The 25,124-nt window shown below is 51.3% G+C and overlaps 8 protein-coding genes and 1 pseudogene across 8 annotated transcripts; 4 read left to right on the forward strand and 5 right to left on the reverse strand.

Annotated features, from left to right (window-relative positions):
• Positions 1–45: 45 nt before the first annotated feature.
• Positions 46–2,979, forward strand: SAPIO_CDS5065 (uncharacterized protein; the record flags this gene model as incomplete). Its single annotated transcript, XM_016787463.1, has 2 exons — positions 46–281; positions 624–2,979. The coding sequence occupies 2 exons, from the start codon at positions 46–48 to the stop codon at positions 2,977–2,979; spliced, it is 2,592 nt and encodes an 863-aa protein (XP_016642965.1).
• Positions 2,980–3,755: 776 nt separating this feature from the next.
• SAPIO_CDS5066 (putative dipeptidyl-peptidase 5) lies at positions 3,756–6,371 on the reverse strand (the record flags this gene model as incomplete). Its single annotated transcript, XM_016787464.1, has 6 exons — positions 3,756–3,893; positions 3,976–4,092; positions 4,167–4,369; positions 4,452–5,818; positions 5,939–6,144; positions 6,270–6,371. The coding sequence occupies 6 exons, from the start codon at positions 6,369–6,371 to the stop codon at positions 3,756–3,758; spliced, it is 2,133 nt and encodes a 710-aa protein (XP_016642966.1).
• Positions 6,372–6,965: 594 nt separating this feature from the next.
• On the reverse strand, positions 6,966–7,364 carry SAPIO_CDS5067 (annotated as a pseudogene; the record flags this gene model as incomplete).
• A 1,160-nt stretch (positions 7,365–8,524) lies between these two features.
• Positions 8,525–9,258, forward strand: SAPIO_CDS5068 (uncharacterized protein; the record flags this gene model as incomplete). Its single annotated transcript, XM_016787465.1, has 3 exons — positions 8,525–8,662; positions 8,760–8,954; positions 9,049–9,258. The coding sequence occupies 3 exons, from the start codon at positions 8,525–8,527 to the stop codon at positions 9,256–9,258; spliced, it is 543 nt and encodes a 180-aa protein (XP_016642967.1).
• A 535-nt stretch (positions 9,259–9,793) lies between these two features.
• Positions 9,794–11,784, reverse strand: SAPIO_CDS5069 (Calnexin-like protein; the record flags this gene model as incomplete). The annotated part of the gene is made up of 4 exons (XM_016787466.1): positions 9,794–10,285; positions 10,385–11,169; positions 11,249–11,534; positions 11,662–11,784. 4 exons carry the CDS (start codon positions 11,782–11,784, stop codon positions 9,794–9,796), a joined length of 1,686 nt encoding a protein of 561 aa, XP_016642968.1.
• A 1,998-nt stretch (positions 11,785–13,782) lies between these two features.
• SAPIO_CDS5070 (uncharacterized protein) lies at positions 13,783–14,467 on the reverse strand (the record flags this gene model as incomplete). Its single annotated transcript, XM_016787467.1, has 3 exons — positions 13,783–14,027; positions 14,093–14,222; positions 14,294–14,467. 3 exons carry the CDS (start codon positions 14,465–14,467, stop codon positions 13,783–13,785), a joined length of 549 nt encoding a protein of 182 aa, XP_016642969.1.
• Positions 14,468–17,054: 2,587 nt separating this feature from the next.
• Positions 17,055–19,646, reverse strand: SAPIO_CDS5071 (Dynamin-related protein DNM1; the record flags this gene model as incomplete). Its single annotated transcript, XM_016787468.1, has 4 exons — positions 17,055–17,366; positions 17,420–19,021; positions 19,110–19,496; positions 19,548–19,646. The coding sequence occupies 4 exons, from the start codon at positions 19,644–19,646 to the stop codon at positions 17,055–17,057; spliced, it is 2,400 nt and encodes a 799-aa protein (XP_016642970.1).
• A 1,011-nt stretch (positions 19,647–20,657) lies between these two features.
• On the forward strand, positions 20,658–21,172 carry SAPIO_CDS5072 (uncharacterized protein; the record flags this gene model as incomplete). Its single annotated transcript, XM_016787469.1, has 4 exons — positions 20,658–20,707; positions 20,769–20,803; positions 20,870–20,984; positions 21,043–21,172. 4 exons carry the CDS (start codon positions 20,658–20,660, stop codon positions 21,170–21,172), a joined length of 330 nt encoding a protein of 109 aa, XP_016642971.1.
• Positions 21,173–22,234: 1,062 nt separating this feature from the next.
• On the forward strand, positions 22,235–24,683 carry SAPIO_CDS5073 (uncharacterized protein; the record flags this gene model as incomplete). Its single annotated transcript, XM_016787470.1, has 4 exons — positions 22,235–22,762; positions 23,385–23,520; positions 23,619–24,017; positions 24,553–24,683. The coding sequence occupies 4 exons, from the start codon at positions 22,235–22,237 to the stop codon at positions 24,681–24,683; spliced, it is 1,194 nt and encodes a 397-aa protein (XP_016642972.1).
• Positions 24,684–25,124: the final 441 nt, after the last annotated feature.

The raw sequence follows: 25,124 nt of genomic DNA on the forward strand, positions 1-25,124 counted from the left end.
CCGTTTCTCTCGGGAATAGTATTGCTCGAAAGGGCTGTTATACTGATGGCTAAATTTCCCGTCGCCTTTGGCAAGCGGAAGTCAGCCGCAAACAAGGAACATGTGGACGGTCAGGTTTCCTCGTTCCGCGTCCTGGAACGGACAGAAGTAGGAGAGGTGAAACCTTTCGATAGTGGTTCTGGGTTAGGGCGACCAATCACTACAACCACCGTACGACCTTACTCGCAAGTCGACATGTTGGCCGAGGAAGACAACATGTTTACCAGCTTGAAGATAAACAGGTATGCACATCCATCTTGCTGTGTTTTCATTGACCCACTTGTCTCGGACATTTTATTTTCCTCCCTCCCCCTACCCGATGGCTCATTTCCCCCCTGAATCCGGATGATCCCTCCCCGTTGTGTTCTCAAGATTTTTTTTTTCTAAGTCTCTGTTCACTTGTGACTTCTCCGCCTTCTACCAGAGGTAACCTAGAAACCGGTACTTGCATCGCCATTAGACCCTTCCTGGCACTGGTCTCGCGGTTCGGTTCTTTTCTCCGCATGCTAATCATTGCAATCCAGGGGCAGCGGGTCTTCCAACACAACCAAAACGGCATCCACTGACACATCATCTCGCCATAGTGCAGTCTCAACCGCGCCGTCCTCCGCTACTCCGTCCGCGGACGTTAGCCACCCTCAGGCCGCGGATGACGCTAGGATAGCTAGAAAGCCCTTATCGTCTGATGCCAACCTCCCTCCGGTCCCCAAACCTCCTAGCTCCGGCTTCCTAAACCGTGCCGGACGTACTTTCTCCTTTGGCTCAAAGAAAAGCCAGCTTCCTCCGGTCAAAGACACACCACCCCCCGTCCCTGTCCATTCTACCTTATCTCGTCCTCGAGGTATGACCACCACCTCTATAGCTACAACCACCACAACGAGCACTGCAACACCGCCAAAGCTCGACGATGAGGAGTTCAATTTAGATCTTGGTGGCGATTTTGGCACAATGTTCAATGGCCTCGACAAACGTGCGAGCATGGCAACGGTTCGAGACGCAAACTCGCATGCCTTGCAGCCTCGGTCTCTCACAGACAACCGCATCCCGCAATCGGCGCAGGGCAACTCCCCGCGCCCTCCCCACTCCCCACATTCGATCAATAGCGATAATTCCAACGATGGTCTCCTCAAATCCTCAGCCACCGACCCTCTCCCTTCCCTACCAAGGCAGGCCCCCCCTTCCGTCCAACGATCCAATCGGCCATCCGACATTATCGAAGATGAAGATGCGAACTTGCTAAGGGAGTCTATCGCTGCGAGCAAGTTCCTCACGACCCCCAGCGCTAGGGGAGGGCAGTCGAGCCGCCCCCGACGAGATGATGACACTTTTGTGGCGGGCTCGTCATGGAAAACCGAGAAGAGTGGAAATGACGAGAGCCTATTCGATAACAGCTTTCTTCATGCAACTAGGGTAGCACACCGATACGTATCGCGGCCACCAAGCCCTCCTCGAAATCGGGTGATGACACCGGCGCAGTTCGAAAAGTACAAGCAGGAGAAGGAACGCATCTCGGGGCAGAGGGGCGATGAAGTGGGTGAGGTCAAGGATGACGAGGATGACGAGGAGAACTACGAAGACGACGACGATGAGGTGGAGAAATCGAAGCAGGCCGCCAAACAGCGAAGGAAGCAGGAAGCCCACATGGCAGTGTATCGCCAACAAATGATGAAGGTTACCGGGGAATCAGCCAATACTGCTCCGAAGCCTTCATTGGCAACGTCCACACCCACGCCAGTTCCAGCCACAGTGTCCGACGGATCAGACGAAGATGAGGAAATCCCTCTCGCAATCCTCGCCGCCCATGGCTTCCCGAATAAGAACCGACCCCCTACGCGCCTCAGCACAGTGGCTTCGAACCCGAATCTCCGCGCCTCCATGATAGCTAGCCAGCAGCCATCCAGGCTCTCTGTAGCTGTGGGTGAGAATGGCCCCTCGGCTGCTGGTTCCCGGGTATCCCAGCTCCCCGCATTTGCTAGGAATCTCCCCCAGGACCCTTTCGTTGGTGCCGGCCTCGTCAGGAACTCCGCGAGGGAATCCATTGCGATGGGCGGAGGCGCCCCGGCACCCACCCCGTCAACCTCGTTGCCGCCTGGTGGTTTGGTCGGGGTCATCGCGAGCGAGGAAAGATCGCGGGCCATGCGGCGGGGTAGTCCCAACATTGACGGTAAATTGATAAGCAATGTGAATGGGACCCCGGGCCTTAGTTTTGACCCCATTGCGGGAATTCCGCCACAGATGATGTACGGCATGGGCAGCTCGCCCTCAATGCCTCATCTAACGCCGATGGGATATTCTCAGCCAATGCCACAAATGATGCTGACGCCAGGAGACCAAGCTCAAATCCAGATGACCCAGCAGATGCAGCAGTTTATGCAGATGCAGATGCAATTCATGCAGATGATGGCAACACAGCAAGGCGGTGCTGGACCCCGTCCGAACTCCTTTGTTGTGCCACCCGGATCGGGTGAGATGTCCTCACGACATTCTTTTGTCGGAGGTGATCTTGGAATGGAGCCTCCGAGATTGGACAACCGCATGAGAACTATGAGCATGGTCCAACCCAGTTCTGCGTCATGGATCCAGCCGATGGGTGGATACGCTCCCTCCATCCGTGTCCAAGGGGATGGGTATGCCCCTTCCATTGCGCCCTCCGAGCGGAGCAATATTGGACTACCCGGTCGCTACCGCCCTGTATCTCAAGCACCGCCGCCGCCTCACGAGGCAATGCGTCGAGTTTCTACGATGTCAGGGGCGCTTAGTTCCTGGGACGAGCCGCGGAACTCAGCCCCCGCTCCGGCACCGCCGCCGAAGAGCGGGAACAACTCGGATGACGATGACGAGGAGGGGTGGGTCGCGATGAAGGCGAAGAGGGAGAAGAAGCGATCTCTGTGGAAGTCGAAGAAGGGGCTAGGTGGCGGGCTCTCTGCCTTTATATCATGATAGGGGTCTGCACCCTTCATCCGATTCCCGGCATTCGCGTCAGCCTTCTTCACACACCTCTCGGCTTCTCGTCATGTTCATCAAACTCTCCTCGTCTTGTGGATAATAACTATTTCCTTTTTCGAGCTCACCTACCAAGTATATAACCCGAGGTACCCTGTTGCCGGGCCGCTCCGGGCGCATTGCTTTCCTGTTTCCCCGGCAAAAGAAGACGCCGAGGAGGTGTGGTGGTTCCTGTTTTTTTTTTTTTTTTGCTGAACCTGCATTGTTTAGCCCAAAAAGAGAAGAAGGGTGAAAGGGAAAAGAATCTAAAATCAAAGTAGCCAAGCAATTTCCTCTGTCTGTACGCATGCATTCTATTCAGGTTATGGATTTGGGCTAGGGAATGCACATATGTGGTGGAAGAAAGGCTAGACCAGCTCATCTCGTTGGATGAGGCCCAGCTTGCCATCATGATAGACAAACCTTATATTATGCGTATAATTCACTAATATCAACCTTCTAACACCTCTCTTCTGGCATTTTATCTTTTGGAGGGACATAAACGCAACACTTTCTCCACCTAATAGTAGAATATATCTTTAGATAGAGAGATGGAGAGAGGGTGCTCTGTGGTTTCAGAAAATGTCGACAACCGCCAGACTATGTCAGATGAGAAGATACGTCTCCGAAAGCCTGACATACCCAGATTGTGATTTCGTATAGCCTACCCGCTATCGGCACCCGATCCCGTGCCCCCGGAGCCGCAACCCGCAGATCACACTCCCATCCCCCCTTCAAGTGCGGCTAATGTTGAGCTCCTTGAGCGGTGGTAATGTTGCGTCGGGAGCGGCGTTGTCGATGCCACTATACTTATTGATAAAGCCTAGGACTTCGCGATGCCATACCAACGAGTTCTCGTGCTTAAGAACCCACTGAAGCCGTCTCTTGTCAGAATATTAAACTGCCTTGCGCGCTCAGCCCTGGAGGAAGCCCCAGGCTAGGTCTTGTACTTACATGATTCTCATCGGGAAACATGACGAATCGACTGGGGATGCCTCTGGCTTGGAGGACGTTGAACATGGCCAAGCCTTCGGAAATGGGCAGCCGGTAGTCAAGCTCGTTATGGATAACCTAATTATCAAACCTAAGTCAGCCCGACCCCCGAAGACGTCAAAGGGCCAGAAATAGCAGCTCTGATAACGTACCAGCATCGGGGTTTCCCACTTGTCCGTAAACCTGGATGGATCCCATTTCTCATATGTCTCTCGACGTTCCCAAAGGGGGCCGCCGAATTCTCGGAGGGGGAAGAATAGCTCTTCGGTTGACCACTGGTTTAACGTGGAAAAAACGCCGTCATGACACACCAGTGCCTTGAACTTCCGACCCAGCGGGTGGCCTTGGATCCAGTCTATACATCGGATAAGTTTAGTTCTTCTCAGCTCCCAACTCGAGACTGGCTATGAAACGGTGAATGAACAAACATGACCTACTGATCATATATCCACCGTAAGAAGCGCCGAGGGCAACGCCATTTTCAATATCAACGTATGGCAGGTTATCTCTTATGTGTTCCCAGCATTTCTCGAGGTCAACATAGGGTCTTCCACCCCATTCATTCTGGATACGATCTGTGAATTCCTGCCCGTAGCCTGTGCTGCCAGTCGGATTTATCATGACTGCGACGTAGCCTGCCTCTGCGAAAATGGCGGGATTCCATCTCGTGCTCCAACTATCCAGCCACGCACCTTGCGGCCCGCCGTGTATCAGGAACGCCAATGGGTATTTCTTGGACGGATTGAAAGTTGAAGGTTTCATAACCCAGGCATGGACTTTGCGGTCGTCGCATCCAGTAAACCAAAAGTCCGAGCACTGTGATCGTGATAATCCCAGTGACTTCCCATGTTTAGTTGCGGAGGACAAGACTTTGATATCCTTTGTCCTCGGGTCGAGAATGGAGTAGCAAGCACTGTCGACCAACGAAGCAGTGGTTATAAGGAGACGAGGGTCGGATTCTGCTAGGCGTCTAAAGCCCGTTACAGTATCGTTAGTGTAAACCGGTTCTGGCAGCTCCGTAGCCAGGGCTGGCGACGCAGGAAGTCTCCAGAGAAGAACTCTGCCATGTTTCTCTGCTGATATATAGAGTTCCGTGTCGTCGGCGCTCCATTCGATGCCCGAAGGACTATAATCCCAGCCGCCCTCCCCGTCTTCCGTCTCATAAAACTCCTGCACGCTACCCAAATCATTTATATCCGGTATCACCATCAATCTCGTCTTGTCGGCCTCATACTGTATGTTTCTCATACGTACGAACGCCGCTTTTTTTCCGTCTCGGGAAAATGTTGGCTCCATGCTGTACCCAGATAATCCGCGAGTCTTGACGGCTCGTGGCTGGGGTGGGTTGGACTCCGTCCATGATTTGATAGGAACGTAGTACAAGTCACTCTTAGTATAACAAGCTGGATCTCGAGTCGGGTCCCGCGAGACAAAAATAATACCGGAGCTGCTGATATCAAAGTGATCCGTACCTCCGAACGGAGGAATGGGGCACTCAAGGTCGGTTCCAGCAAGAGCATTGATGAGACCGGGCTTCTGAAGCACGAACTGGCCGTCCACCTTCTTCAGCAAGCCATACCATATAGAATTCCGCGCTTTGCCGTTCCACGAGTCCCAGTGCCTCACATAGAGGCTCGAGTAAACCTTTGCCGATGAGTGAGATTTGGTGTCCTTGGAAGGCTGGTGCATTGAACCATCAGGAGTTGTCTCCGCCGAGCACGCGATGACGACCTCATCCTCGGAGATCCGCTTAGCTTTAAGGTTGGCGAGGATGCCGTTTACGCGATGCACTACCACAGGTTTGCTGGGTAGTAGGAATTGGTTAGCGGGTGTCGACAAATCGCCCATCGTGCGTAGATAGAAATGTGCATTCCATGTGCGCCGTGCCAAGCGCAATCTTCAATGATGGGCTAACAGATCCTACCTGCCACTTGCAACGTCCAGGTGCACGAGGGAGGTGACGCCATCCCCGCTGCTGCTGTGATCTAAGAGAAGAATCTCGTCCTCACCCAACCATGTCGGGTCTTTGAATGAAGAGGTTTCAGCGATGACAGTAGTCTCCCCAGTTTCGACTCGAAGGAGACGGATCTGGTCAGTTTTGGTGTGGGTTTCGAACGAGTAAGTCGAGTTCTGTGGAAAGAAGATCAGTTTTTGCAGAGTTTCTCAAAAGTGAACCACATTCTCATCCTCCCCATAAAGGAGAAGCATTCATGGGCGTCCGTGAGAAAAGGGGACCGAGTAGGAAATCTACCTACCGTATATAGGATTGCGGTTCCGTTGGGATTCGGGGAGCCTTGACTACGACGCGGTGCAGACAGAAGTACCTCGGGGGTGAACCTAGTTGCCCGGATAGTCATCTTGAAAGAGGATTGCGCAATCCTGTAGTCTCTATTGCGGGAAACGAGGTGGTTTTTTCTTTTTTCTATGCTTTATACCGTTGAGGTCGGAGAATGTGGAAGAGAAGGGGCCGTCTGAATGTGGTGAAGGGGATGAAGTGATGCTGTTAATACATTGCTGACCCCGCATCCGATGTTATGCGCTTACAATTGTACACTTAAAGCTATTACTGGCCAGCCCCGCTCTTAGCACCAGAAGCGGAAAGGAGCTTGCCCCTCAGGGTGTAGAAGCTTGGGATATCGGACCTGCCCCAGCAGACAGACCTGGCGCAAAAAAAGGGCAAAGGAAACTTTCAAGAGTCACCAAGCAAAAACGTAGCTCGCCCAGAAGAAACATATATCACCGAGTGACCCCGTTGATGCTCAGATTATCAGCCTGGAAGAGACGGGTACCCCGCGTCATAAGGATTGTGTCCAACTGCCTATGCCTCGAATACAATTATACACGGCGCGGCCCAGATTCATAGCGCCGGGTGTGCTGCCCCTTTCCCCTGGAAAGTTGGGTTGAGGGCCATTTTGGGGGGAGGGGGGGGGGGACTGCCCGCTTTTTTGCATTTATTCAAGCTTGCCAGCAGCCCATAACCTGCGCTTGGAGCCCATCTCGACCGCCGCAAGGCCCCAATCATGACCATGGTTATGGCCGCCTGGAGTTAACCCAGCCCTTGCTTGGGCTTGTTCGTCCGTGAGGACGGTAAGCACACCGAAGATGACGGGAATGCCTGTGTCGAGCTGTACTCTCATGAGACCCTGAGATACCGAATCCGCAATATACTCGAAGTGCATGGTCTCTCCCTTGATGAGAACCCCGATCGCGATGATGGCATCAAATGGGCCATCTGCCGCCGAAGTTCCGGTCGGCAGAGACGTAAGGTCCGAGGTAGACGAGCCGAGGAGGTCACCAGCGGAGATGGATGGGCCACTGCTCGAGCTCTGGATCTGTGAAGCTGCGAACATTCTGCGAAGATTCAAGCCTTAAAACTGGTGCTCTACTTTATGAATAGGTTGACGTGGTGTTGATGGGGTGTGCGCCCGGCCGTGTGTGTGGGCCTGTGCCTACTCACCTTTGCACAGCTGTGGGCAGCTCCCAGGAGCCTGGGACAGTTTCCACTACTATATTGGACTCCTTGACACCGCACTCTAGAAGTTTGTCCTGTGCGCCTCTTACCAGAGGGTCGATGATCGACAAGTTCCACCGAGCATGGACGATTGCGACTCGAAGATTTGTTCCATCGTAGGCCTTGGGGGCAGGGCCTTTAACAGTCGACATCTCGACTAGGTTATTCCAGCTTCGTTTCGCGAATAAGTAATGAGGCGAGGTCGAAATTGGGGGTCTGGTTGACGACGAGCGGTCGTTACGTGGGGAAGGGAAGGGGGGTCGCTCGGTAGGTACTAAGTGGTAAGATGACGATGTGGTCAAGTACAAACCGGCACCGGCAGCAGAAGATTGATCAATTGATGTAACGCAAATGAATTGGAAATTCTCTGTCACTCGAGTGACGCAAGCTCTGCCTATAAGAGAGTCTTTGGGCGATAATAAGACCAGTGTCTTGTTGCGGTGGTGAGTGCGGGGTTCCGGTGTTAAAAAAAATGCCCCGCCACAATTGCAATTGTCATGATCCAGACTTGGATGATCAATCAAATCTACTTCGGCACGATGAGTAGTGTACAGAGTACGAAGGAAGTAGTATGAGCTAATGGGCTAGTGTAAGCCAAAATCGACATGTGGATCAGTGATGTTGCGGCTCATTGTTGCCTGCGAGTTCCACTATAAGCTCGAAAGTGAAGCATGGATAGCTTCACGCGGACCAATGAAAATGATGTTCCTGCTGTTGATTCTTGCTTTGTCCTCGCGCATTTCCGCTAGGGCCGACTTTTCGCCCTAGTTTTAAGTGTGAACCTAGGTTCCTAATATTAATGCCTGCGTATTACCTTTGTACTACTTCGGGCAGTTGTATGAGGCTCCCGCCCGCCAAAACACACAAGGTGGTCGTCGCATCCCACCCCACCACATCGACACCTTCACAGCAAAGCCAGAGAGAACGGCATCCGGATCCTCGAAGCAAGGGAATACACTCGCCCACAGCCATCACCGGACTGGCCGAGGCACTGGACCCATGGCTTCAGATAACAAAAAAACTCCCGGCGCCTTACCTGGCCCGCCCGGCCCGCCTCCAACCTTACAAGAGTACCGCAAGGAACAAGCCCGACTTCGAGAGATGATTGAGAAGCAAAAGCAGTTGTCTAAGAGACTTGTTCGTGTTCCCATTCTCGCGCTCTTCTCTTTCAACACCCAAGCCCCCAAAGTGACTTGCCATTCTCTGTTCCTAATTCGGAACCCATTCATCACAGGCGCAGCTCGAAGATACCATCATTCAGAAGGAATCCGCATACCTTGAATCATCGCCGGCGGGCAATATTATCACAGGCTATGACAACTACGTCAAAGGCACGAGTGGAGCCGCCGCTCAACGGAGGAAGATGGGCACAGTTGAACAACATTGTGTTTTCTCACGTTCCTCCATCTCGTATCGACCCAATACTGGCGTATGTTTCAAACTGCCATCTGTACTTGCCGAGAGTGTCTCTTTTACTGTACATGTTGCGATTGGTACTAATTCTCTCTCTCCGGCCTCTGTAGGATGCCACGACTGGACCGAGCACTCCGGCCTCTCACGCCCCAACCCCACTTTCAACATCGTTCAAAGATGGCGGTTCCAACCATGCCACACCCACATCAGCGACGATAGCCCGGGGCGGAAATAAGAAGAAAAAGAATAACGAAGACGATAGTGAGCACGAGGCAGTCAGCAGCAAGAAGCGGACGAACTTCGGGACGGGCCGCAAGTAGCCGGACGGCCTCCATGGCGGTTCACCTGTCTGTCTGTCTTTGGGGAGTCTTGGTGTTTGAGGCGTTTGGACTTAGAATTTTACTTTGGGGATGGTCCTATCGGGCCGGACCGCTTGGTTACTGCAGAAGGGGGATAATGGCACTATCCTCATCGCGCCCGGGACACTCCCGCCAGGCTCGCAGCTCTTGATTAACAAAAAATGTATTGGTAAATTTAGTAGTTGCGTGGGTACTGGAAAACGGGGGGAAAGAGCACAGAGTTTTGATAAAATACATCCGACGCGCCATGCCCTTATCTCATTGCTAAAGTAACGCGAAATGAAAACGTTTCGAAAAAAGAAAATGACAAAATGGGGCAATGCTGTCTATGCCCCTCGGCTGACGTTAGATACTTTCGCCAACCATGGCTCTCGGTCTTTTCCGCGGCGGGCAAGATAGCACGTTTCCTCCCCATTCCACTGTTCATAAGTGAAACGATGGACCGATTCAACCAACAAGCACAGAGCACTTGTGGATGCTTCCCTCAATTGGCCCATCATGATTGCTGGCTGCGGGTGTTTCGCTTGGTTACCTCACCCTTACCGGTATCGGCACCTGTCGCCGCGCCCTGTGCCGACTTCTCCTTGGAAGGCTTGCCTCCATCTGCCTTCTTGGGAGCCGGGGCCGCGGGGCCTTGCTTGGCGACGTTGATAATAACAGCGATAAGGCCGAGAACAACGGCCAAAAGGCCTCCAGCTGCCTCGGGAACGAACTGGATAGCCTGAATAGGATCCTTCTTGGCAAGGGTGACGAAGAGACTAATCTTCTCCTTAACATAGGTGACCGGGTCGTCGGTGAACTTGAGGTCAAGGGGAGATTCGGGCTTGGGATCTTCCTTTGGCTTCTGGGCCTCCTCCACAAGTTTCTCGGCGTCACGCTTCGGCTTCCAGGCCTCGTCAGCAAGCTTCTGGGCGTCCTCTACAGAGTGGCCGATGTAAATATTGTCAAACAAGATGTCCTTCTGCATCGTCCAAATCTCGAAGCCGATCTGAATAGAAAGAAATTGTGTGTTAGTACGTAACCGCCCATGGGCAGATGAATATTGTCAAGGCAAAAAAAAAAAAAAAAAAAAAAAAAAAAAACTTACAGCACCCATGGGCTCAAAATTGGCAGGAGTCTTGTCTTCGAAGTAGTCCGGGTTCTTGATCTTTCGTGGGGCCCAGGGTCCCTTGTACGCGGGGTTATCGATCATGGGGGCAGACCATTTACCCTTGAACTCTGGGTTCTTCATCATGGGCTTAGTCCACGGGCCACAACCGGAGACCTCGGAGCACTTGGGGTTGGGGACAGTTGGGGGAATCCAGTCACCATCCTCCTCATCGTCCCAGTCCTCTGGCTTCTCAGCCTCGGGATCGGGAATGGAGGTGGGCTCGTTCTCGAGCCAGTCCTCGGGCTGGGTGGCCTCCTCGTCCACAATTTCGTAGGGGGCGTCCTCATCCCAGTCCTCCGGCTTCTCAGCATCAGGGTCGGGAATGCGAGCCTCATCAACCCAGTCTTCGGGCTTCGTATCGGAAGGATCGTCAATCTCCACGGGGGGGTTGACGGAGGGTTGGAAGTCAGTAAGGAGACTGCCCGACTTGACCTCTTCGCCGTTCTGCTTGACAACATAGGTGTTGTTCGGGTGGACAATGAGCGTGTAGAGTTCCGTGGTCTTGACGATCTTGGCAGTGGGAGGGGTGACCAGGTGCTTCTCCTCGTACTCGCCAGTCTTGGGATTCTTATGGTTGAAAATGAAGTGGACCTTGTTAGTGTGGCCACACTTGTCCGGGCCAAACATGATGACGTATGGCGTGGTGTTGGAGAACTCCTCCTGATGTAGAGCATTGTTCTCACGGAGGAGTTTTAGATAAGCGCCTCCACACTCCAGACCGTCTGCAATGAAACTTGGGTTAGGCAATCTGTTTTTGGACAACGGGTGGCATGCCGTGCTACAGAATAGACTTGGACTTACTCTGGAGCTTGACTTCGTATTGAACGACGAGCGTCTTGCCCTTGTTATCAATGGTCTTGGGGAACTTCGCCGAAATTGCATGATGGGCGGCGGCGTTCTTGACAACGAGTCCCTTGTCGCCTTCCATACCCTTGAAGACGGTGGGCTCCTCGACTGCCCACTCGCCGACGTAGGCCCACTGCTCTTCCTCGTTTCCCTTCGTCTCCTTCTTGGCGTGGGATGGCTTCCATCGAGCGTCCCAACCGTCGGTAAACTGTTCCAAGAAATCGGCCTTGATCGACGCAGGCTGGGAGAGGTCGAGTCGTTAGCACTTCGATTCAAAGATGACAATCCCAAGAAGAAAAAATTGAAGGGGAGAACACAAGAATGACAGTTAAAGTTAGGGTGCAAGATCAGATACCGTGGAAACTTACTGTAAAGGTAGGAAGGTTGACCGAGACAGAGGAAGCCTCCTCTGGGGAAGTGCCATCGTCAGCATTGGCAGTGCCAGCAAGAAGTGCTGCAGTCACTGCCGTCGCAACAGAGTTGAGCTTCATTGTGATTTGACGTTTGATGTAACTGAGGGAACTCGGACTGCAGGGAAAACTAGGAGAAATCTACTCCAAGGAGAAGAGAAGGAAACTAGGCCAGTTGGAAGATTCCAGGACAAATGTGGTCAAATGCCAACAATTGGAGAGGAATAGGGCGAGACAAGGAGAAGGGAAGGTGCTTTAGCACTCTGCTGAAAAAAGTTGGAAGTTCCTACCAGGAGGAATTGTTGTAGGGGAGGAAAGGGATTTGTAGTGGTGGTGATGGGCCAGGGGATTTTCTACTTGAAGTGTGGAGCTTTGAGGTGAGTGAATGTCAATGGTGAACGTGTCCTTTTTTTTCTAGGCCCGGAATGTTGCCAGCTGGGTAAAGTTGGAGAGCTCAAGTAATAATTATGAGAGTTCTACGCCTTGCTTTGCTCCAATTGTTCTTTGTAGGGGTTGAGCTTGGGGGACTGCGGGGTGGCTGGTTCCAAGTAATAAGCTGCTAATACTTTGTTTGTAACATGAAGTCAAAGCTGTCAACATCAACCATTTTCTTCGACCCCTGATGTTGGAGATGGCGACCTGTGGATTGAGGGACGGTTTGATTGGCTAAGGCCACGTGTATCAATTGGGTCAGTAACACTGAGAAGTACCGATGGGGATAGCTCCATCCGAAATACTTCGTACTTGCAGATAAACGAGGAATAGCCGGCAAAATCCATCAACAAAGCTAGCTCCAGCATTCCAAGTCTAGAATCTACTTCGTAGATTGATTGATTGATGCCTCCATTGTCCCGTAGATGGAATCTGTTCGAAACTTGGGGACGTAATGCTTACTTCGTAGTTCCGTTTGGAGGCTGGGATGATTAAGTATTGAGCAGGCCCGGCCCACATCAATACTTCGTCCTGAGTGCTGCCACTTATCCTACGACCTGACCTGCGACTACAGCCTGCAACCTGCGACGCTCCGTCTTCTGTTTATTATTATGGAATGCCGAGACTTGCTATGAACCCGTAACATTTTGGCACTGTCTCGCAAGTTTGGTGCTTCGATAGAATTCATGCTATAAGTTTCCAAGCGTCTCTGACTGCCGCGCTCTTGGTCTACGTGTAGTTCTTGTTCTTGACACACACACACACACACATACTAAAGGTCAGCGTGTGGATTTTGTATTGTGCCTTCTCCCAGGCTGTTGGGACTTGGTCAGAATTGACAGGCTTTCTCCTATCCTCTCCGCCATCAACATCTGAAATACTGCGTGTGACCAACTTCACTTTTTCTATTTTCTTCCTTCTCCCGCCGGCGCCATAGGGGACTCTTCCTAGGAACGGATGCTGGGGGCCGGTGCGCGGCGGAGGTCGCTGGAGTGTGAACAAGCGATTATGCTGGACAAGTGTGAAGTAACAGGAAGTCGAACTTGCCAGAAGACATTTCTAAAGTCAGACGAACATCCAACATGGCTATCGGTGACGCTTGACAGAGCATCGCATCTCCGGTGATAACTTTCAAGTCCGGCGAAGGAAAAGTTTGGGGGCATGGGGGAAAGGGTGGGAACCCCCAAGGGGTAACAAGCTACAGCGGTTGAAGTGCGACGAACATGTTCTTAGGAGGCGGATCAAGAGAAGACTTGCAGTAACGACGACACTGGTATCGACCATCCGATTCAAACGGCGTTGATGAATCTGCTGTACTACGGACCGCGGCTGGAAGTGGTAAAAGTATGGGGTCATGGGGGGAAAGGGGGGGAACCCCCAAGGGTTAACAAGCTACAGCGGAGAGCTCACGGTTCACGTCACATACGCAGGAGCATCATCTCGAGCGTCAACGAGGTAGAAGTGAATTGGATCCCGTTGATATAGTAATTATTACCACGTAACCGCACTGCCGACACTAACGACCCGTGGACGTTCAGTATTTGAATGGTATCATGACGCTATCGATTACTCCCGAACATGCCCACCAATGGGATGCCAATTACCCAATAAAATACACTCGACTCTTCGATATCCTAGGGAGGGCGTTTAGAGCGTCAGGGCGGCAGCCAGAAGACCGAAGAGGCCAAGCGAGGAGGAAACGGCAAGGCCGGAAGCGGCGCCGGGCGACTCGGTGGCAGAGGCCGAGGAACCAGTTCCGGTGGCGGAGCCAGATTCCGAACTGTCACCATTCGAGTTGTCGCTTGAACCCGAACCAGAGCCCGAGCTGGAGCCGGAGCCGGAGCTGGATCCCGCACCAGCCTGGTTGGGAGTGCCGATCTCGGGATCGTAGTCTGAGTGATGCGAGATTAGCAGCCGGGCAGACTTGACTTGACAAAGCCGGATGATGGCTACTCACAGTTCTCAAGAACACACTTCTGGAGGCAGTTGCTGTAGGCAAGGGTGGCGCTCTCGCTTCCGTCGCCCTGGTCACACTTGGCAGCGCAATCATGGAGCTTGTTAAGGTTGTCTTCGTTGGGGCTCGGGACCTAGTTTATTCGATGCGAAATCAGACATCGAGTCGGCCTGTATAGATTGCGGCAGGGGGACCTTTACATACGGGAGTGCAGTGAGCGAGGCAGTTCACATCGGTAGCAGGACAGCTGTTGATACACTTCTGCTGCTCGGCCGTGAGGCCAGAGGTAGCAGCAGCGCTCTCAGCACTGGTGGTGGCGTCCTGGGCATGAACAACAGCGGCCAGGATGCTGGCAATGACGACCGGAGTGAAACGCATGTTGACGATGGAATTATGGAATCTTGATTATAATAAAAGCTATTACGCGGATGGATGGGAATGAGCGAATGGACAAGTTGGTTTGTGAACGAGTGAATGGGTGTCTCTTGGTGGTGGAAAGGTTGGAGGACAGTCTGGGACCTGAACCGGTGGCTCCCTCCTCTTTAATACGACCCAAAAAACAAAACAGGGTCGCGCACCCTACATACAGGTTGCTAGTACAAGTAGTAATAGTTTACATGGGACGCGGAACGGACATGGCACAGCGTCTTGGTAAAGTCTCGTGTCCGAGTGGCGCTACTTCCTTTGTTGGCGAAGGACGTGAGTAGCGCCCCTGCATTGTTGTTGTCCGTGACCGCACAATGGGGCCGAACGCCCAAAGAAGTACCGCCTGGGCAGTATTAACGACGTCCCGGTTTCCCTTCGCTTAAGCTGCCGCGGGCGATATTTTCCAACCCTCCCAAGTACGCTCTTTGCGCTCTTCATTCTTCACTACCCCTCGCACTCCGAAATATGATCCGGAGAAGAAGAGAGTTGATTTACCCATGGTGGCATCAAACTCATCCAAGTACCGAGGTACTGCTACGAGGAAACAAAAAATTACACACCGTGTGCAACCCCAAACCGTACGTACTTGTACATTTCATAGCGCATGGTACATGCCTGTGAGGGTCAAGGATTCTAGCCAGGATGTCGACGACATGCAGCTGAAATGGATAGGGGCCAGTAATACCCAATCGATAGCACCCAACTGCTACTGACCAACGATTAATATTCCAATGTCATCTCCGCATCGTGCGTGCCCTGCAGTGGATGGGAGGGTGGCGGTTGTCCCGCTCCCGCACGATCGATGCGCCCCTACTAGGTCTCAGCTGATACTGGACAGCACAGACTAGTACACTCGTACCTGGAGATAATTAAACTGCACGGCGCTACCTGTGTACAACGAGCGCTGGTCCAAATCTAGCGTTGGTGGCGGTGGCATAGAAGTATTAACCAAGGTAGGAGTACGAACCACGAAGCCACGAAGAACCTTCCAGTACTTGTCCTACTCTGGGCTTTCTACGTTATTTCAAACGTCGATGGCAGCAATTATTTTATTTTATTTATTATATTTTTTTTTCGTCTATTCATGTCTAGAAACTAGTAAGTATGTATTCTGTGTACCGAGGGAGGGTGGGAGATTTCCCAGGATCTTTGCATCGTTGCCCTTCATATTCCTGAAAAGCTCTAAGACATTCCCGAAATATTTATACAAGCATGTACATTTGATGTATAGCAACACAAAAATTACCGGAGTGGGTTTAGTGTGTTGCTGCACATCTGCGGACCAAGATTGATACTCAGGAACCACGAAGTACAGTTACTTCTACGCTACACTTGTCCTCGTATTCTCTCGCCTGGCAAAAGATGGACATGAGGAACCTGGATCAAATGCAAGGTTGATTTGTTGTCTGGGGTGGTTCGGTCTCGGTATAATTAGGCGTTATGCATAACCTCACTGACGATCAGTCTTTGACGAAGTACGAAGTACTTGGATTTTGGACATCCTCCCCATTGTATACTGACACGACTACGGACATTTGTGAAAGCTCAATGTGCCATTTTTCCCCTGATGATGTGTACAAGTACTCTTGGCGGCAACAGGGAGCATCTGTTGGAATAAAGAAACAATAGATTTAGCTCTAATTTCGGACATCCACTACCTGTGTAAAGAGTGGCATTGCGCTCATTTTTTGGCGTAGTGGGCTAAATCCAACAGCATCCCGCGATTGGGTATCAATACCTGGAGATGCTAGTCTCGTATTGGACCTGAGTTGATATGTACGAAGTCGGCGAACAAACCCAATATCAATCCATATTTCCAACAAGTTCAGACAAATCACTACACCAATACAAACGTGCTCCTCGTACACAGGTACGGTACTACAAGGATGTCGAAATAGTGGCAAGTCCGTCTGCAATCGAAGTAGGAGCAAACGACTCTCTCAGGCAAACCAGACAGAGAATGAGGAACGTGGAATTGTACATCAAAGACTTCAATGTTGTTGTCTCCATCTCCAAACGAAATCAGTACGAAGTACAATGGTAATTTGGTGGCTTGATTAAGAAACTCTCTGGTGCAAGAGAGAACCGCGCTGGTTTTATGGGTGCCAAGATGTTTGCAATCCAGTTGATAATAAATAATACTCGTCACCTGCATCCGACAAAGGAGCGGTGATCTCCGTCAAAATTTCTCAGACTTGAGGTTAATATAGTTCTCTCTCAATACTCTTAAATCTCGTACTGTTTTGGGCTTGAAGATTCCCTTTTTTATTTTTATTTATATATATATATATATATTTTTTTTTTATTTATTTTTTATTTCTTTCAATTAAGCTGATTGAATGGAAAATACACTTCGACAACTCGCGGACAACCGGTCGTCCTATCTAGATAAATTCTATCTCGCCTCCCCGCCATAACTTACAACAGTGAACAGAAGAGCTTGTGACCGAGAAGGACAAAGCCTGCGTCAACAACGTTCCCTCTTTTCCTCTTCATGATATCGAGGACGAGAACAACTAGCGGTCTCGGCTTTCTTGCATCACAAGACTTCTCCTATGATTTTTGCTGCCTCGCGGTAGGTTTGAAGAAGGCTCTCACACTTCTCCCGCTCCTTCTTTACACCATCATCTTCATATAATAACTCTTCAAATAGGCTCTCCTTATACAACTCGCTTACCAGCCTGTTCTGAACTACGTCTTTGCAGTGGTTCACGAGAAGATGCATGACCGCCTTTGGGACCTGGTCTGCAATGGACTCTCGCACAATATTGAAGTAGGAAGAAATAAGAGCGCGGATTAAATCCGTTTCCATCGCTTCTCGATCAGTGAGGGCCGGTTCCACCCCGGAATTCTATAGAACGGGTTAGAGAGTAGTTTGAGGTAGAAAGGGGATCGAACACCTACAGCTTGGGCTGGAAGGTCACCGAAACGCGAATGTTTGAGACCATCGCCATCCTCCTCGCGAACTGGCCGCGCGATGGACTTGTCCTCGAGGCGGCGAATGCTTTGGCTAATGCTCGGCTCCGAGTTCTGGCTGACATGTCGAGTGGCGACAGTGTGCGTTGCCTGCTGTTGGGAAACACCGTCTTTGCCGAAGAAATAGTTCAAGAACGAGTCGCGGGTGTTTCCAAGGCCCTGGCTGTTGAATCGAGACGGTGAAGCTGGGCGATGCCCATTCACCGCCGACGCAATTCCAGCAGAACCGGGATTGTCTCGAACACTGGGTGACATGCTCCGTAAACCCCTTGCCTGCGTTTTCCTGAGGCTTGCAACGTCACCTCGTTCGGCGAGAGGAGTGTCTTCATCGTCCTCAGGGGCTTCAGTTCCGTTCGTCCCTAGCTCTTTCAGCCGCCTCTTTTCGCGACGTTCTCTCTCCTCCTGGACCAGCCGCCTCCGCTCTTTATCCTGTCGGCTCGTGACAACTTGACCCATAGCGGCTGCGGCTCCCAGGAAATTGGGGTGGTTTGTGTTGATGTACGCGCGCTGGATGGATATAAGAGACTCCACGTACGATGAGGCGGGCCCCAATCTCTCCCGAAGCAGATCCGACACCACTTCAATCAGCTTAGCCTGCAGTCTGGGAAATCGAGAAAGTTCAGTTGAGCCGCATGTATGACAGATTTTGATCAACTCCTCATACACGAGCTCCACGCAACGCTGACTGGGGATCTCAAGCAACTTGATTTGTGGCTTAACTAGAAGGTCAAAAGCCATCTCGGGCACGAAAAGGCTCGGCCGTGGTCCAGTCGAATTGCGAATGGCAGTCCGAATGTCGAGAGCCGAGAGATTTGACGTTGGGTCAATAGACTCGAGTGAACTCCCAAAGACCGAGTTAAAGATGTAGTAGATCCTGGCTCCGCCGCAAAGCTCCTTGGTTGAGATGTCCGTCGAAGTACCATCGATGGATGAGATAAAGGAAGTAGCGAAACGAGTCATCAATTGCAGTATCAACGATCCGCGATGTTCCTTGCCGCTGAAATGCATGTCACCATAGCTGGCAAGCTCCTGCTGCGTTTGCCCCATTAATGTGTTAAGCCTAGCCTTGATGTCGGGGAGTCGCTCCCTAATATGCGCCATTAGCGTAGTGTTCAGCGTTTTTGCTAGAAACTGGGTTCCGCAACGGGTCGCGATATTTCGATATGCAGGATGATGGCGGAAAAATTCCGCCTCGGCCTTGAGTGCCTCATCCATAGGTTTATTGCCCTGGATGTCTTGTTGCGATCGATTGACGACACCGATAAAGCCTAGCTTGAGCGGGTATACACGACCGGATAAGATATCCAAAGCATTGGTCCCGTGGTCCATCAGATCGACTTTGGTCAGGACACCGATCGTACGCCTTCCAAGGGGGTCGACATGTCTGGCAAGCTTCAGAGCCTCTGAGTTCACTATGTCGACATTTGCAGGGGAAACAGCGAGGACAATACTATTCGGTTTGGCGATATATTCCGAGATGAGATTGCGGGTCTGCTTCTCGATATCCGTCGGCTGGTCGCCGATAGGAACCTAGACGTACACATACGGTGTTAGAGAGGCCGGCGATTGAGAATGACACACGATCAGCATGTTAATCGGTTCAGTAGAGGGACAATACCTTCGTTAACCCGGGTAAATCCACTAGCGTGAGGTTCAGGACATGAGGAGAGTAAATTTTCAAGTTTATCGGCTGTCTGTTGATGCCTTTATTCGTCCCGGCAACGCGTGATGTTTCGCTTTCGATCTCGCGCTTCACGTCGGCGAAATCCGTGAATCTTCGGTTTGGGATATGATGGAATTCTGCCCACTCGGATCGACGCGCCGCCGAAGGGGAACGGTAAGGGTCGAGGGGAGCATCCGGTTGGGATTCATCGTCGGGGACATTGATGAGCTGCAGAATCAAAGGCCTTCGCGTTACGATACCACTGCCACGTGGTAGGAAATCGCGTCCAACGATATTCTCTAGAACAGACGACTTCCCAGCAGACTGAGAACCAACTACAACCTGCAAGCTGTTAGAAGAGAGTACGGGGTATCGGGATCAACTTCGGCGTACAATCTGCGGCAGGTCTAGCGAGTCGCTGCCGATGGTGTTGAAAACCAAGTCTTGCAGCTTATTGACAATGCCGAGGAGATCCTCGCCCAGGGCAGCCATGGTGCTAAAATCGAAATTTCTTGATGAATCGGAGGGATCAAAGACGACGGCTCGAGTTTTCGAATAATAAGAAGGAAAAAAATAAGGCCGCAAAAGGTATCAGAGAACCCGTGAGCAACCTAAAGTCACCTAGGGCACAAGAAAGCAGTATCTAGGCTGTGAGCCTATCATTAGCCTCTAGTCCTCTGGAAGAGACGTGGTCGTGGCGATTGTGACTTTTCAAGGCTTGGGGATGGTAGAAAAAGAATCACCCATCAATACAATCCACGCAATGCATAACCTTTCTTCAAGAAACGCGTTGTGCATGCACCGAAAATGGAATAGCCTCGATAATCGATAATACTATCTTGTCACGCTCTTCAAACCTCGGTTGAATACCATTTCTCTCAAAAGGAACAAATTCTACTCATACTCGATATAGTCATAGTATATGGTCCGATTTCATCAATTTACCCATCAACGATCATCCATCCCCATGAACGCAGACTTTCCTTTTCTTAGGCCCCGATATCAGCAAATTCAAGAAGTAGTGTAGTACAGTTGGCGCTGAAGTAGCATTTGAAGTCGGGTGATGTACTTCGTAAATCTAGACGCATTTGGATTGGGATTGGTAGAGCCAACTTGACTTTTGAACTCTGTCTCCCTTTCACCCTTACCTTTCTCCCTCAAGCCTCTTTCTGAAGATAGTTTACCAAAACGTTTCGTACATTCGATCGATTTTCGAAGTTAGTCAATGCTGTCCCCATCCCCCTCAACGCATATTTTTTTCTATGAGCATCCGGGGGGTACATACTTAACAGGGATGGCTGGTGCCCATTCCACCCGTCCGCATATCCTGACATGAAACTAATTCTACAAAATCATGCAGGTTCAATATCTCCAAGTACAAAGCCCGAAGTATTCCAAGCCCTTAGCTATTATCCAGATCACGGAGATTGGTTCTAGCATTGGTTGAGCTTGTTGTAATCAAACATTCGTTCCAGTTGGACAATTGTATCGTCAACCGAGACAATGAGCTCCTTCGGAGGTCCCGGGAGCAAGCCGGCCACAAAGCCAACTCCGTAAGTCTCGAATGAGCCTCATTTCTACTCTTCTCAGCTGATGCCGAATTCACCACACCAGCCCTCAAAGGGGGAGCTTTCCTCTTGATCATGATGGTGAGCCTCCGCCAATTCCTGACTTACATTCCGCGCAGTTCTGGGCTTCGTAGCTCATCAATGTAGGCGAATGCAAGGATGTCATGACAACATACCTCACTTGTATCAATAAGGTCGGTGGTGTGAACAAGCCTGAGTGCCGCGACCTCGCGAAGGCGTACCTCGCTTGCCGCATGGATCGGTACGTGCCAGGTGTTGGAGCGGATGTTAATCCCGTCATGCTCGCTAATGTTACCTAGAAACTTGATGGCTCGAGATGACTTCAAAAACTTGGGCTTTCAACCCGACTTGAACCAGAAGCAAACGTCCTCGACAAAGGATGGCCCAAAAGACGGCGAGGGTGGAGCGCCAGGAGAACTACGATGGTAATGCCTTCAGATTCCAGATAAGAAAATTTCCACTCGTTTTTTTTTTCCTCTTTTTTTTTTCGTTTTTTTTTTTAAAGGCTGCAAGTTTTGCAGGACATTTCAAACGCCAACGACGACCAGAGTCCCTGTTTTAAGGTGACCAGTCAATCAATCCCCTGTATTTGTACGTTGTAATATTATTGGATGCCGGTTGGAATGATATTGTTGCAAGAACCAGCAGCGGTTGCCCAGTCAACGCCTCATTGGAATAAACATATTGCCACGCCGAATCAAAAAGATTCGATCAGTCCAGTGTTATTCAGGCCTTCAACGCCCAAGTGACAACACACCTTTAAGAGATGTAATATTTAGACAAGACTTCCCACCTCATATTACTCTAGTGAATACCTAGAAAATACAACACCTTCGCCACCCAATGTTCATCAGGCTCATCAGGGCATTCTGATATTGAAGAATTACGAGAACCGTTCAGTTGCCTCTCGATTACCCTTGCCTCTCACACACTGTCTCTCGCTCGCTCGCTCGATATCCACGCGCAGGGGCTGCAAACCATTTGGTGCCCGACACCCGTCCATGATTCACAGGATTATTAAATCCGCAGAATAATGAGACGAGACCAAACCATGGCATCCTTCACCCATGGACGGACGAGAGGGGGAGGTCGGAAAGTGACGCCACCATCTCCTACGTATATGACTAATGATCAATTTGGTGAGGCATGGAAACTGTACCGTTCAAGTTGGCTCTAGTAACCTAACCTTTAGTTGGCAATCTAGCATCGTATCTAGCCGATCTTCGCAGGCATAGGAACAGTCGGCAGTCCACTTCTCGAGAGTTTCCGGCTCATGATGAAAGACCCAGGGAACGGCATGGTACTGATCAAGGGGACCCGGGCATTGCCAGGGGACAAGGGCCACCATCTTCGAGACAAACGCCTGTTCTACCTGCTCCCTCTTCAAGTATTCGGTCTCGATACTCTATCGGGCCTAATGCTCGAGACTACTATCCAACTACGCCGGCCGCACCTCTCAAGCCCTCGGACGTAGTCCCAACATCAACATATATGGAAAGGGGACATCGGTGGATGGAGAAGGAGGAAGCCTGCTCTCTGCGACAGGCTATGGAAGATATGGAGTTGAAGGACCAGAATCTATCTAAGGCTAGCAGCCCCTCGGATGATCAACGTATCTATGAGGCCGCCCTGAACGAGGCATCTGAGCTAGTCTGGCAGCATCAACATCCGGGAGCCTCGAACCCGACAGGACCGTACCGATACCGACCACACCTGAGGAAGAACAGCTACGCGCATGCACGCACCGCGAGTGTGGGAATGTACGGTGATGAGATTGTCGCCACCGGGCTGGCAAGGGATACGCCGCGCTCAGTATCTGGAAGCTCCGCCGAGAGCGCAGCCAGTCTGCCGTTAACCAAACAACGAAACCCAAATGCAGGGATTCCGGAAGGCATCGCCCCCGCGAGACGTGACGGGCACCTGGGCCAAGGGTCTCATCGCAGTGGTTCAAAGCGCAATATCAGTGGTGAAATTGGAAACCCCTTCTCTGTTGATCAGATATGGGAGGAGCCTGAGGCAGTATACGCTACACGACGTGAGAGGACGGGGGTTGCACCGCCGGTGCTTGGCACCAGAACCGACAATCCTCTGAAGCCAGCATCTTTTTTTCCCCAGAAGCCAAGCGCCCAGGTCGTTTCTGCAATTAATATTCACCTCAACCCACCATCTCGTTCAAGAGATCCACAGTATACCACGAATACTACGGTACCCAAACAATTCTCAGCGGAGGATGAACGGAGGCTTCATGGCGTCGAAATACGCGGCGATGACATACGTCAGGCAACAAGTATGAGACTCGGAGATCGAAGTGAGAAGCTACCGACACCTACAGCTGTTAGCGATGATCCGACCCGCCCAATTGTTAGCTTCGATACACGCTGGTCTCCAGCAGACCAATGCAGTAATGGTGGCCAACGAAACTCACGGAACATGAGCACTCCGTCTCCCGCAACCCTTCAAGCCGATCCAAGGGCATCAACAAATTTGCCTGCTAGACCTCCAATACCAACTATCTCTCTCAATGACGAAGAACGACGATATGAGGAAACAATTCCCAAAATCCAGGTACCTGCCCTCCACACACCCTCTATTACCGTCGATGATTCGGCAGAGGGAGACGGGCCACCCATTATCGTAGTAGGTGGTGAAGGCCATGGTACCCGGCCACTCCCCACTCCAGGAGCTTCCGCAAGAAGGCCTCGGTGCCCTCGGCCGCCGATCACCCAAGGCAAAGGCTCTGCCTTGTGCCACGAATGCGGGCATCATCTCCAAGGCCGGTTTGTGGCATTGGCAGGCTCGGCTGAAAAATTTCACCCACAGTGTCTCACTTGTTTTTCTTGTGGTACAAGTCTTGAGGCTCTCGAGATAAGCCCAGAGCCCGACTCCTTCCGTAGGGAGCGTCTGGAACGGATCAACCGTCGGATGGCTGGTGAGATTCTCGAGGAGGCTCCTGGAAAGACCATGGCTGAGGATGGAGACGATCGCCTTCGGTTCTACTGCCACTTAGATTGGCATGAACTATTTGCGCCAAAGTGCAAGCATTGCAAAACTCCTATTTTAGGAGAACATATTGTCGCCCTCGGGGAACATTGGCACTATGGACATTTCTTCTGCGCCGAATGCGGAGACCCTTTTGAGCACGGAATGACTCACATCGAAAAGGACGGCTACGCCTGGTGCATCAGCTGCCAGACTAAACGGACAGAGCGGAGAGCCCCGAAATGCAGAAAGTGCAAGCTTGCTGTGGTCGGCCAGTACGTTCAAGCGCTCGGAAGTGAGTGGCACGAGACTTGCTTTTTGTGCGCCCACTGTGAGGGAACGTTTGATGACGGGCAAATCTTTCCCAAAGAGAACACGGACGGGACTGTTATTGTCCTATGCACAAGCTGTAGGGCAAGCGAGCTGAAGCAGTGATGGTGTTGGGATGGACACGCGATAGGCCTTCGGAATCACGAGAAAATTGAATGCTATGAATGTTTAGATGTTTTACATTGCAAAACGGGCCTCCAGCGCCTTCGTAATAAGTGCCCTCCCGAGATATCTAGAGCCGTTTGCGAGTTGCATTTCCTGCGGCCACTTCCACTAGCCGCCACAACGGTAAAATGTGCGCCGCGTCCCAGCACTTTCGCAAGCGTCAAGTCTGCCCGCACAAGCCTTCTCCCGCCATGGTACCATATGTTGATGCGTATTATGTGCTTAGGGGGCCTCAAGGCAGGCCATTACCGCCAACCTGTTCCTGATGAACCTCGAGAGTGTCTCCGTCTTGCATTTCGAGCTGTGAATGAGTTAGCTATCATTTTCACGGACAGAAGAGTTGGCGGAGAAGATATACGGTATCTGGGGTATCCGTCGGCTGAACCCGCTGGCCCTCGAAGAGAAAACGGACGGAAGCCATGTTCTTGCCCTGCCTATCGCAGAACGCGCTCATGAGCTTCTCTAGCTTAGTGCTGCGCTTAATTTTGAAGAACACTTCGTTATTGTTGTCTGTCACTTTTATATTCAGATGCTCGGATACGGGAGGAGCATCCGCAGCGTTTCCGTTGTTCTCGTGCTCCGACATTGTTTGTGTTGAAGATGATGGAGATCAGTCGCCTGTAGTGGGGAGGGAAGCTGTTAGCCTAGAGATTTGGACTGGGGTGATATCTGAGAAATGAGAAGAGTACATACGTTCAAAAGGGTTGAAAAATAATGGTCGCGGAGACTTCTCTAACTGCGGCTCGGCGCGAAATTGACGGAGAAAGGGTTGCGCTTGAATAATAAAATGACTGCTGATGTCCGCTGTATTGTGGAAATCTCGCGTCCCGAGGTGCTTTCTACGATTTGAAGTCAGAGAGTTGCCCCGCGTTAGACCAAGACACAGCCAAAGGAAAAGGGAAGTGAC

The sequence above is a fragment of the Scedosporium apiospermum genome (assembly GCF_000732125.1).
Source record: "Scedosporium apiospermum strain IHEM 14462 chromosome Unknown SEQ_SAPIO_0096, whole genome shotgun sequence".
In the NCBI taxonomy this organism is placed as follows: domain Eukaryota; kingdom Fungi; phylum Ascomycota; class Sordariomycetes; order Microascales; family Microascaceae; genus Scedosporium; species Scedosporium apiospermum.